Genomic DNA, 12,795 nt, shown 5'->3' with positions numbered 1-12,795 from the left:
TGGAATGTGTCTTATTGATTGCAACAGCATCTCTGTACATTGGGGAAATGACTACACATATATGTGAGGCAGTCTGTCTGCCTGAAGGTATGTTAATCTGCATCTAGCATTAGAGCTCCCTCCCTACCCCCATCCACATGGGCCTCCAGCTCAAGGTTTGGGAAACATTACCCTAGTGACGGGATGGGCTAGGGAATTGGAAACATTCATTTTCTGACTTGAACTTGAAAATAATTTCACCCTGTTCTTTCCTTTTTTTCTAGAACGTCCTGATTGTTGAAGTAAGTACTATGTTTCTCTTTAAATTTCTTCTTGTGATTGATTTAAATGGTCAGTGCCACCATTTATTTGGTACCCACTAGGCACTGGGAATACAGACACAAGCAAGCTAGTCCCTCCCCTCAAGGAGTTGCTAGTCTAGTGGGGGAAGGCAGTGCATAAAGGGGAGCTGAAAAGAGGGTAGGAGGGAGGAAGCAGCTGATCCCCGTGGGGCCAGTGGGGGTAGAGTCACCAGTTAGGAGAGAGGAGCCTCAGAGCAGAGGTTTTTTGGGGTGCAAATGCAACAGGCAAGGAGGCAGCGGATTCTGGAGACATTTCTAACTTAAAACACCTTCAGAGGTAAAAATAGGAAAAGAATGGATTCTTGGAACCTGAGCATCTCATCAGGGGGCGCATTGCAGTTGTGCAAATGTGAAGCAGTGAGGCTTTTAAAAAACATAAATGTTCAAGAACTTACATAGCCAAGTGAGTGTTACTATTTCAAAGTCCCTTTTAACAAAAATGGCTCATCTTCTTCCCCTACTTGACCTTATTTGACACTTTACTCCAGTGACCATAATTCTAGAGATGGGGAATGGGCCTGTGATTTCATTGAATGTGCAGAGCAGGTAAGGGAACTTCATCTGACAGAACTCAAGGTATACCTTGTGGCTCTCCAAAAGGCATAGCTGTTGTGTGTGTTCAAGGCAGGACTCAAATCCAGGTCTTTCCAGGCTTCAAAGCTGGCTTTCTCTTCACTAACTCAACTGCCTCAAGCTGGAGTTACAGTTGCTATTCATATATTATGGAAAATTCAAATTTACAAAGCACTTTCCCCAGGGAAGGTAAATGTCCCAAGAATCCATTTCCAGAGGAGGAAGCTGATGTTCCTAGTGACTAATTGGCTCACCCAAAGTCCCTCTAGCTACAGTGAGCCTGGCCTAGCCTCCTGGTTCCCACTTTTGTGTGTGTCTCTATGAGTTGTGGCTGTTAACACAGATCAGAGCCACCCTGAGAGGACAAACATTTGAAACCTGGAGGCAAGAGTTCAAAGTGCCACACAGAATGATGAGAGTATGTACTTTGTAAAGCCCCAGAACTTTTTTTTAATTGAATGAAGTGGTCCCTTTTTGGCAACTTAATAATAGTTAACAGCTCTTTGGAGAAAATATATTCACTGCTGTGTACTTGGTTTATTTCTTACCAGGAAATATTAGTATAATGGAAGAAGATGCAGGCATATTTCCCTGTTTGTTTTGATTTAAATGGGGCTTCAATATATTCTAATGTGATACATAGCCACGTTTCCCAGTGCTGGAATTCAGCTGCAGCTGTGTTTAAAAGCAGTCTTAAAGCTGGAAAGAAGCAAAACCGTTTGTATACAGCTTTTTAACATGAAAGTCAATCCAATCTGATTTAAAGTGTTCCCTGATTGTTTGAAATAAAATGGTTACACATCAGCCTTGCTAGGCAACAATTGCAAACTAACTTATTTCTAAGCTTTTATTTAAAAAAATTACTCAAGTGACTGACATGGCATAGACACTCATCGCTGGAAGGGACTTTAGAGGCCATCTGTCTTCTCCTTTTACGAAGGAGGAAACTGACACCCATAGAGGCCTAGTGACTAGCTCCAGGCCCCACAGGTGCTAAGGGGCACAGCCCAAGCTGCTTGGTTCCTTTCCACAGTGCCACATTACTTTGCTTCCTCCAAGATGAGAATCCTTTTGATTTTTAGAAAGAAGAAAAGGATGTTGCTGATTTTATGGAATTGTGTTTCAGCATTGAACCATAGATCATGTTTAATAAATGTTCTGTACCTACTGATCTTAGGATCATAGACTGAGACCTTCAAGGTCATCTTAGTCCAACACCCTTGTTTTGAATTTAGGAAACTGAACCCCAAAGAAGCCATGTGATTTGCACAAGGCCAGACAGTGACAGAGCTGGGATTTGAACCCAAGTCGCATTGGCTTTGGAACCAAAGGAAACCACAATTCAGATTCTGGTTCTTCCACTTCCAACCTGTGTGATATTAAGTGATGAACAAATAAAAGAAAGAAAAAGCATTTATTAAATACTTAATAAGGTTTCAGATGGAAAGGCCCCATGGACCTTAGGAAACAGCAGCCAGGTAGATAGTAATGTATCTTCTTTAGTGTCATGTCCACTGATAAAGTCATATCTGTTCCTGATTTTGAACCATTTAACAGTGTCAAAGACTTTGGTGTTGAGGATTTTCCTTTCCAGGTCTTCAGTAGGTGATTGCTGAGGAGGCAGAGCCTGTAACACTGGCAGATATAGTGTCCAGATTGGGTGCGGGGGGGGGAGGGGGGGGGGCGTGAGTGACTTCCTGGGTTGATGGGTACTGGGGTGGACGGGGATGGGCTTCTCTTTCCTAACTTCTAATTGAAGAGTTTGGACTAACCTAACTTCAAAGGTTTTTCTGCTTGAAATTATTGATCCTATAATCAGTAACAGCAAAACGTTTCTTAAGTGTGGTCCTATTGTCATAACTGATGTAGTCACTTAAATGGTCATATACCCCTTTCTCCAAAAGACAGCTTCCCATTACCATGTAAACCAGTTAAGGAAATGTGGTAGAGTAGAAAAATGATAGGCTTAACTCCTGGCCATACCAGGCCAAATCCAGGTACTTAACAATTTTCCCCCGTCCCATGGAGTACCCTCCTACTGTCATGCACATCCAGGATTGGCATTCACACATGACCTGTGGGCTTGGTTTTATTACTTGATAATCTGTACCTCACAATAAAAACTTAGTATTTCTACTTCATGAGAAGCTGAACTATGAGCTTCTTTGGGGCACTGCTGATATTCTTAAATAATGAAATGCAGGTGTGCATGACCGCAATCTAAAATGTAAAGTATCACTGAGCTCCAGGCTTCCCCAAAACCCCATTCAGGGGCTTGAAGACCCACTGCCCTTGCCTCTGTACCATGAGTGCAGAAAAAGTCTGATGGAGACGTGAAAACGATTGCCTAGTGTTATCATTTGTGTGAGTAACAGACTCATTGACAGTCTGGTCACCTTCCATTGCTGTGTGTCTGCAACAGGGAATTCCCCCAGTTGAAGGTATGCTTCTTTCTTCGGCCATTTTAACATGTTCTTTTTTTTTATGATCAGGACATCATTGACACGGGTAAAACAATGCAGACCTTGCTTTCCCTGGTCAAGCAGTATAATCCAAAGATGGTGAAAGTAGCCAGGTACGCTTTTAATTTGAAATGTGTAAAAAAGTCCATATTTGAATTGTGGCTCAATTATTGCTGGGTAGTAGTAGTTTTTGTTAGCCTTGGAGCTTTCAGGAAGTAGCCTTTAAATCTTGTATTCCAGGACTTGATAAATGAGTTCATGTTTATCCTCTCTGCTTTTCATGACTACACAGCTATTGCTCATCTATCTGTTTCATTTAGTCATCTTTCTAGACTGAAGGTGCCTCATTGTAGTAGCCGCCTCCCCCGTACCCTCAGTAATTTGACTTAATTTTGAAAGATTGTATTTAGACCTTCGTATCAGATTTCCAAGGTTCAGTGCAATGGGAGAATAGAACTTGTTTGTAATTCCAACACTTTTTAGCATCTCCATCTTTCATCTCTGTATCTACATTTATTTTTCTAACAGCTTGCTGGTGAAAAGGACACCTCGCAGCGTAGGATACAGACCTGACTGTAAGTAAATTGCTTTTCAGTTTCATTCAATTTTAGCCTAAACTTTTTTAATGTATAAAATGTCATAAAGATACTTAAAACTGTGTAGCAAAGATTCATTGGCAAGCATTTTGATTTCTTTACATTATATTTTCTGTATCTCAGTCATAAATTTTGATTCTTTTCAGTTGTTGGATTTGAAATTCCAGACAAATTTGTCGTTGGATATGCCCTTGACTACAACGAATACTTCAGGGACTTAAACGTAAGTAATGTTCTCATTTTTCATAACATTTCAGAAAGAGAATTGTTTTGCTTCTCTATGCCTCGTAATTTAAACTGTCTGGTAATTCCCATTAGGCACATTAAGCTCCTGTCCAGAACAGACATTCTTGGAGCTGGCGCTTGACCAGGCGAGGCAACGCTCCTGCTCATTGGAGCCCTTGAACAACTTTCTCTTGTTATTTGTCCATGAGAAACTAAACTTAAAGAGAGGTTTCATTCATTCCCCCTTGAAATGTCAGAATCCCACCCTCCAATGGCAAGAGTCACACAGATACCTTTGTGAAAAGAGTTGGAGGAGATGAGGGAAAAACACCAAGTTGAATGTAAAACACAAATCTTGTCTTGCTTCTTAGAACATGCAGTTAATTGATTCTTGCCCCTAAGATAAATCATCCTGTTTCCTAATGCCTCCTTCCGGCTTTTCTTTCCTCAGCATGTCTGTGTCATTAGTGAGACTGGCAAAGACAAGTACAAAGCATGAGATGCAACTTGGTGTGCAGAGAAGCTTTGAAACACATTTGGGATACCCATCAACTTCACCTCTGGACCACCAGCTAAATTTGTCCAATGTTTCAGCCCTGTGACCATCTGCTTATTAGAGCTTTTTGCATGTACTGTATCTTGTCTGTTTTGTATTTTAGGAATGTCAAACAGTTGCTGCAGTTCTGATTGCTGTTTCATTTGCACTACAAAACCTAAAGAGACTATCACTACCCCTGGGTGGGTTGTATTGCTTGAATTGCTGTTTGACTTACGAATGGGAAATTACTTAAACCACACCGACACTGAATTGAAATAGTTGAAGTATTGTGAATGTAAGAGATGTTTAAAGAGGATATATTGATTTTTTTAAATTGGTAATTTAATTTTATATGTTAAAGAAAATGCAGAGAAGTGATTGAATATTGTTAGTTAACACCTTTTTGGTGTCAAAGAGGGAGCAGTCAATTTCAATATCTGTTCCAGTTCTGTTACAGAATTTAAGAGGTTTGATTATTTTATGATAGCCCTATCTATCTCCTGGAATTAACGTTATTATTTCAAGAACTTTAGTTATTTTTGCGGGGAATTAAAATGGAAGCAAAGAGTTAATTTTATTGAGACGGGCAATAGAACGAAAAGCCAAAAAAAAAAGTTCGCTGAGCTGTCTGTCCCACTCTTACACATTATTTCCTTTCTGTGCTCGCCAGTCAAAAGTAGTTTTCTTTTAAACATAAATTGACATTCTGGACATTTTACTTTTGAAATCTATAATGCAAAATGCTTAAAATAAAGGCTGTCTCTTTAAAAAAACAAAAGGCTTGACTTTTGTCTTTTACATCAGTCATTTCCTTATGAAAAACAGTTAAGCAAAAACATCCGTTATAGTGATGGCATCTGACAGTATATATACAATGTGTAGTCACTATGTGTCTCTAAGACCATTTCTGTTTGACTTCCTTTAGGGATCACTTCATTTAATTTGTATGTTCTCTCTCAGCACTTTTCACTCTGTAGTAGTTCATGCAAATCTCATGTATTCCAAAGTTTTTATTCATCATTCCTTAATATTCCATTACATCGACATGACATAATTTTGGTTTACAGTTCTCTGCTGGAGTTTTGCCATGAATTTTAGTATTTAACAGACCTTGGTTGCTCTCCTGTCTTTGGGGTCCATGCCTGGTAGAGGGATTACTGGGTCAAAGGGTATGAACTTTGAGTCACTTTTCTTGCATAATTCCTAATTGATATCGAATGGATGAACCAACATCCAATCCCAACAGTGTAGTTAGTGTACCAGTTACAGAAAACTCCTTCCATATTTAGCGTTTCCATTTTTTTTTCATCTCTTGCCCATTTGCAACTGGTGTGAGGTAAAGCCTCAAAGGTTTAATTTGAATTTTTCATTAGTTTGTTAGACAATTTTCAGATGGATCATAGGTCCTTTAATTCTTTCAAAAAATTTCTTCAAAAACTATCCTATATAGAAACAGATATAAATATAATGTATACATGTGTGTGTGTCTATATCTCCGTCCATCTCCCTGACTGAGGGCGAGTTACGGCTCTTCTGGAATCATGGTTTGACCACTTAAATTCCTAAGTACTCTGTACTATAATTCAAACTGATGTAGTATGTGTGTATGTGCATGAAAAAATACATACATACACACATACATACATGTGACAAAAGAAACTGATCTAAGCTTAATTTCTGCCTCTAATTACTTTCCCATTTTCTTGTAATTAAACTATTCCTCTGGTAATTTATGTTCTTGTTTCTCAAGCAGTAGGATACTATTTTTGATTGCCTCTGTTTTCTTGCTTATCTAGTCTCTTCTATAGATTTGGGGTTTTTAACCAGTTTTTTTAACCAGTCATTTCAGATGAGTAGTGCTTTTTAATGTCATCTGAGGTCTAATAAGCTCTGCCCCTTTTATTCATACTTTTTCTCATTAATTCCTTTGCGATTCTAGCCCATTTGTTCTTCCAAATGAATTTTATCATTTTGCTTAAGTACTTACTTGGCAATTGATTGGTATAAAGTTGAGAGTGCCTTATAGTTGTGTTGAGATGAATCTTGTATTTCTATAGAAGTTACTTTACTTCAAAAGTTATTTTACACATTTTGAAGTTACTTTGAGTAAAATTTTTCTCCTGGCTTATTTATTAGTGCTGTTAGAGAAATGATTATTTCTGGGGGTTGATTTTTTGTATTCTGCTACATGCCTAAAGGTATTTATCTTAGTTTTGTGAGGGATTTTCTGGGGTTTTCCTAGTGGCCCATCTTGTGATTCACAAATAGGGACAATTTTGTTTCCTTGTTACCGATGTTTGTATCTTCCATTTTGTCCTTTTGCTGCTAGGCCTACAGTTGAAGAATTCTGTTAAATGGTAGTGGGGGAAGAGAGCATCTTTGCTTTCTACCCGTTTGTACTGGAAAACATCACAAACGATAGTGGCTCATGGTTTTGAATGTGTGCTTTGATTATATAAGCTGGGCCGAAGGTAGATTGCAGATGGGGGAGACTTAAGGGAAGGGAGATCAGTTAGAAGGCTGTCTAAGTAGTCCAGGTGGGACGTAAAAAGTACTTGAATTAGGGCGTGTGGTCAGAACAATATTCTAACAAATCCTTTTCCCACTGTAGGTTAGGCTAATTTTTCCTTAAAATATTTTGAGACCATCCTCAAGACTTGGTCAGCTCAGTCTGACCAATTCCTGGTCTCCTAAATACAAAAACTTACTGTACGAGCTCCAGCCCCCCTCTCTTCTGGTGTTATGGCTGATAGTGGACACAGGCTTTGTGTGCAGATCAACTCAAGATGTTCTCAAGACCTTCTGAATGTCCTTCTACAGCTTTTGTTATCATCAGTGTTTAATTTTGTTTCAGTATTTTACATAAGCTACCATGGAATTGGCTGAGTCAGGCCCAGAACAATTGTCATAAATTACAGAATTGGAATATAATGTTCTTGTTTAGGGGTGGGGGGAATGGAGCATCAGAGAGGACTATTCAGATCTAGTGATAAACTTGGCAATCTTGCAATATACTATTCCAAAAGGTAAAAGAGATAGGCTTACAACTTTCCCTGGAACATAGTTAGAATCTTGCAAAGGGGGAAATGGATCTTAATAGAAGAGAAGATTTTAAAGTATCTGGAAAGACCAAAATAAATTTCTTTGAGCAACTGAATAAATGGTATCCCTTTAGAATCTTGTCTTCAAAGTTTTAAAAAACTAAATAGAAAAAGATGACCTGGGGGTGGATTGGTTCTGTTACAGGTTTGAGGAGGAAAAAGAGAAGAGGCTAAAAGTAAGACACTAGTGCAGACAGTAAGAAGAAAGGGTAGGGGGCTAGAACTTGTTGTTTCTCATAGTTGGACAAGTATGGAGGAGAAGAGGTGGGGGGAGTGGGCAGAGTGAGCATTAGGCCCTTCATGCAACCCAAGTGGACAGAAGAGGGTTGAACACGCAGTTTGGTGCAAAATTACATCAAACTCAATAAAGAAATGAGCTAGAGAATAGAAGGGGGAGGTGTGGGAGTTATTGAAGAACGGAGAGGCTTGAGACAGGAAAGGAAGCATTTTTAGGAGGCTCTAGGCCAGGCTTGAGGTGATAAGATCGTGAACTAAGCTGATTAAAACTGATGTGCCCACTTGACAGTTGGGATATGGGGCTCAAGAGAGACTGGGGCTGCCTAGAATCTAGCTGTAAAACATCTACAGAGTGTTGAACTCCATGGGAGCTTATCAGATCATCAGGACACCACCACTTAGTGGTTGTGGCCAGGATGAAGATCAGCAAACAAGACAGAAGGAGCTGTCAGACAGGTTAGCCTAGAACCAAGAATGAGCAGTGTTCCGATCCCCCACAGTGTAGGGCAGAGGACAGGAGGTGATCAGCCAGAGTCAGGTGCTTTGAGAATACATTTTAGTTTAATGAGCATTGGTAGAAAGGTTAAACTGATATACCATATACCAAAATAAGCTGCAAATTGATAAGAAACTTTGAGGCAAAAAAAGAAGTATCTTTTACAGCTTTGGTTTTAAGGAAAATACATAAACTAAAAGAGCCCACAAAACAAAATAATGTTGATTACATAAAATTGAAAACCTTTTGCACAATCCTAAGAAATATGGGAATGGTTTTTTGGGGGTCAGGGTGGGAAACAAACTCTTACATCAAAATCTATAAGACAGATATCCAAGAAATATTCAGAACTAATAAATATAGAGGTGACCTAGAGTTATTTTCCCAAAGATTAGCAAAAGGGGAAAAAAGTGGGTTTTTTTAATGCAAACTATTATCCATATGAAAACATGCTCCAAATCATTAATAAATAAGGAAATGCAAATTAAAGGAACTGACATTTACTCCATGCCCAGCAAATTGGCAAACATATAAAAGATGAAAATACTGAATGTTGGGAAGACAGGTGGCAGCTAACAATTGGCTCCACTGTTCTGTAGGATGTTTGGAAGGATACCAGAAAGATGAGAAAACGTAAGATTTCACATCTTTTGACCCAGAGATCCCACTACTACACAGAAGACCAAGCAAGGCCCCATATATACACCAAGGCACTCATTGCTGCATTTCTTGTGGTAGCAAAAAAGCAAAAGCAAACTGAGTGTTTGGGGACTGGCTGAACAGATAGTAAATGGTGAAAAGATGAATATGAAGAATTAATACGAGACATATGGGAGAACTTGTCTACATTTATGTATGACAAACAGAACCAAAAGAGAAATATACAATTTCTACAATAACCACAAACAACACCAGAACTAAGAAACTTGCAATGTGCAGGCTTAACTCTCCAGTACTTAGGATGGAAAAAAACTTCCCTCCCTCTTGGTAAAGAAGTGGTGGACTATGGATACTGAAACACTCCTAGACCAGGCCAGTGTGTGGCTTTCTTTTGTGTAACCAATTTGTTACACAGGAAGGTTGATTTGGGGTGAGCATAGCAAAAAAACAAAAAAACAGTATGACTTAAAAAAGTTCCTCAATTTCTAATTTTTAATAATAGTATTCCTTGGTTTTTCTAAGCACTTTCATGCCGACAGGATTTGACGCACTTCGCTCAGACCCAGGGCTCCCCCAGTTGGTCCCCGTGGAGGGGGCCCGAGCCGCCGGCAGTTTGCCCCAAGGTGGAACTGCTCCTCTGCCAGTAGACATTCAGTGCCAATGTTGCCCGAGTTCCAGCCAGGTTGGCCTCAGGTAAATTGGAGGGCTACAGCAACTCTCAAAGACCGACTAGTACAGGAAATAGCCGCACACATGGACCCTGAATTAGGCGTCGCCACTTAGCGATTTCGTTCAGTGGCTTCTCACCGTGCCTCAGTTTCCGGATTTGTAAATTGAGGTGCTTGGGACCCTTCTGGCAGCTCTTGATGTGTTCTGATTTAAAGACGGAAAATGCAGCAGGGCAGATAAGCTGACTTGGGGACTTCCGAGCAGGGGCTGCTTCTGCTTCTCTGCGTCTGTTCCTGCATTTCCGTTAGAAGTGCGTCACGAAGTCAAGCGCCCCTACGTGCTCGGGTGGACGACCCACTGCGTCTCCTCAGGGCTCCAGGGCCGATTATTTCTAGTCGAGGAGCGCCACCTGGAGTTTGGGGCAGGCCATTGCGCGGTGGCCGAAAGTGGCAGCGCCGTTTATTTCTAGTCGAGGAGTGCCACCTGATGTCAGAGCGGGGTATAGTTTTGTGCTTAGTGCCCCGGTTTCAGAGGGCAGGGGAGAGGGGCTTTTGCGGGGCCGACTGAATTAATTTTCCTCCATTTTACAGAGGAAGATGCTCGGCCACAGAGAGGAGACGGGACTCTCAAGATCATGTACCTTAGGCGAGTGGCACAGGCCGGAGCCGAGCGCGGGGCCGCAGCCAAAAGAGGCTGCCCTCACCCCGCGCCGGCTCCGCTTTTCTCGGCTAATCTTGGCCTAATGCGCTCGTTTGCCGACCCTCACCTGGGCCTCGACCGCCCTTCGAACCGCCCCCGACTACCCCCGGCCACCACAGGCCTCCCTGAGCTCCCCGGAGCTCTTCTGCTCCGTGCTGTCCGCGGGACACCACGGCTCCACCGTGTGGAGCAATAGCTGGAGCGCCCCCTTGTGTCTCGTGCTGTCTGCCAAAAAAACAGGCGTACACCCAGCCATTTCTAGTCAAAGCCTGCCACCTGGTGTCCGAAATGGAGAAATGTGTTCGCATTTTGCTCCTCAGGAACCTAAGTTTGAGAGACACTGGGGGTCGTCTACTCGGACCCCCCACATTGTACAGAGGAGGAGACTGAGGCACAGAGAGGGGAAAGGGCTTCGCAAGGGCCCACAGCCAGCAAATCGTGGAACCAGGGCTAAATCCCAGATCTATAGCCTACAAACCCACAGCCCCCCCTTCCAAGCACTTTATATGGGGTGGGGGTGCCTTTCTACAGACGAATAAGAACCCCCTGGTGGGGGGAATCTCTGTAGGAAATGTCAGAATAAAGCAACACGACATAGGTTTCTTGGGCGGTTGGGCATCATTCATTTCATCTAACTTTTTGAACTCAAACTGGGACTGACCCATTCAATGATAGTCAAAAGGATGTCTCTTCCAATTTATAAAGCACCTGCTCTATGCCAAACTCTGGACTCAAAGCTAGGAAAGAAGATGAAGAATGGGGGCAGAGTGCCTGCCCTCAAGGAGTTTATATAGATGGAGGGAGGTGGGAGATATGACATATATACACCAATACACAAAGGAAGGGTATCTGTCTCCTGGTGTCACCAAACTTTGAAATAGATCTGGCTAGGAAGCTTTCTGCCTTTATTTTCAAGCAGGGGGAGTACTTGAATGGGGGCATCCACAGGTATGCACATACCATGATTTCATGAACAAGTTACCTTGAGGAATGATTGCCCTCCAGGGGACCAGCTCACAGAAAAAGGAATTCCCTAGATTCTGGGGACATTCAGGTAAAGTCAACAAAAAGTCTCTGCCCTGATGGAGCTCATCATTTAATAGGGAAGCAAACAAAACTACATTAGGAGGTAATTTCACAGAGAAGGCACTAGGTTAAGGAGGTGGGAAGAGGAGGCAGAGATGAGGAGAAAGAATTCCAGGCAATGAAGACAGTCAATGGAAATGCCCAGATTCTGGAGATGGGGCAGGTGGGAGGAACAGCCAGGAGGCCACTGCCATGAGTAGGTGGAGGGGAGTCAGATGCAGTAAGAAAAAATGGAAAGGCAGGAAGGGGCCAGGTTATGAAGGGCTTTAAAAGCCAGAAGATTTTATATTTGATCCTAGAGGCAAACACCAGTTTATTGAATGGGGGGAGGGAGGGTGGGAATGAGGTGCCGAGGTACCTGGGCTTAAGGAAGATCAATTCCATAGCTGAATGGAGGATGGAGTGAAGAGAAACTTAGAGGAGACAGACCAACCACAGGCAGCAATAGCCCCAAATGTGAGCTGATGAGGGTGCAGAATAGAATTGATAAGAGGTGGCAAGAGATTGGATGTGGAGGGTCAGAGTGATCAGAGGACATCTAGACTGTGAGTCTGTGTGACAGGGAGGATGGTGTCCCCTTTGACAGTAAGAAGGAAAACGGGAGAGTTACAGGCAGCACACAGACACATGGTACTCAGAGCACCCTCTTCCTGGTATCAAAGCATGAGGGAAATTGGATCAAGTGACAGCAGCAGCGGCAGTAGCAGCAAGTTACTGGGGGAGCCTGAGACCAAAGCAGAGAGTTGGATGGGCCTGTGGGGTCTTTTCATCCTGCCTGAAGAATTATTCTAGGACTCCTTCAGCAACCTGATGAAGACTATGGAGCCCTTCACAGAAGAAAGTTTTTAAAAGACTAAAATACTTTGAAAGTTATCAAAATATTAAAAAGTTCTGCCCCTCCCCCGGTGGTAAGAACTCCTGCTAGACAGTAGAATTTTGGTGACCAGTGAGCTGGTTCTCATGTTTATAAGGCATTTCTTTTGTGCCAGTCACTATCTTCTCCAGCCCCATTTCTGGTATATTAAGGTTTGTCTTCCAATGGCATTCCGAAGGGTTTGCATATAGGTGAAGAATAGTGTTTCAGAAGATTACCCACCTCAAAAAGGTCACAT

The 12,795-nt window shown here is 41.9% G+C and overlaps 1 protein-coding gene across 1 annotated transcript in view; it reads left to right on the top strand.

Moving 5' to 3' along the window:
* Positions 1–5,502, top strand: part of HPRT1 (hypoxanthine phosphoribosyltransferase 1) — a 9,551-nt gene extending 4,049 nt beyond the window's left edge. The window contains exons 4-8 of the mRNA XM_036740193.1: positions 264–281; positions 3,407–3,489; positions 3,905–3,951; positions 4,119–4,195; positions 4,649–5,502. Coding sequence (XP_036596088.1) covers positions 264–281; positions 3,407–3,489; positions 3,905–3,951; positions 4,119–4,195; positions 4,649–4,696 — 273 coding nt within the window. The 3' untranslated portion in view covers positions 4,697–5,502. The remainder of the gene's footprint in view (positions 1–263; positions 282–3,406; positions 3,490–3,904; positions 3,952–4,118; positions 4,196–4,648) is intronic.
* The last annotated feature ends 7,293 nt before the right edge of the window (positions 5,503–12,795 follow it).

The sequence above is a fragment of the Trichosurus vulpecula genome, chromosome X (genome assembly GCF_011100635.1).
Source record: "Trichosurus vulpecula isolate mTriVul1 chromosome X, mTriVul1.pri, whole genome shotgun sequence".
In the NCBI taxonomy this organism is placed as follows: domain Eukaryota; kingdom Metazoa; phylum Chordata; class Mammalia; order Diprotodontia; family Phalangeridae; genus Trichosurus; species Trichosurus vulpecula.
The sequence above is the reverse complement of the archived record's forward strand: the minus strand, read 5'-3'. Positions and strand labels throughout refer to the sequence as shown.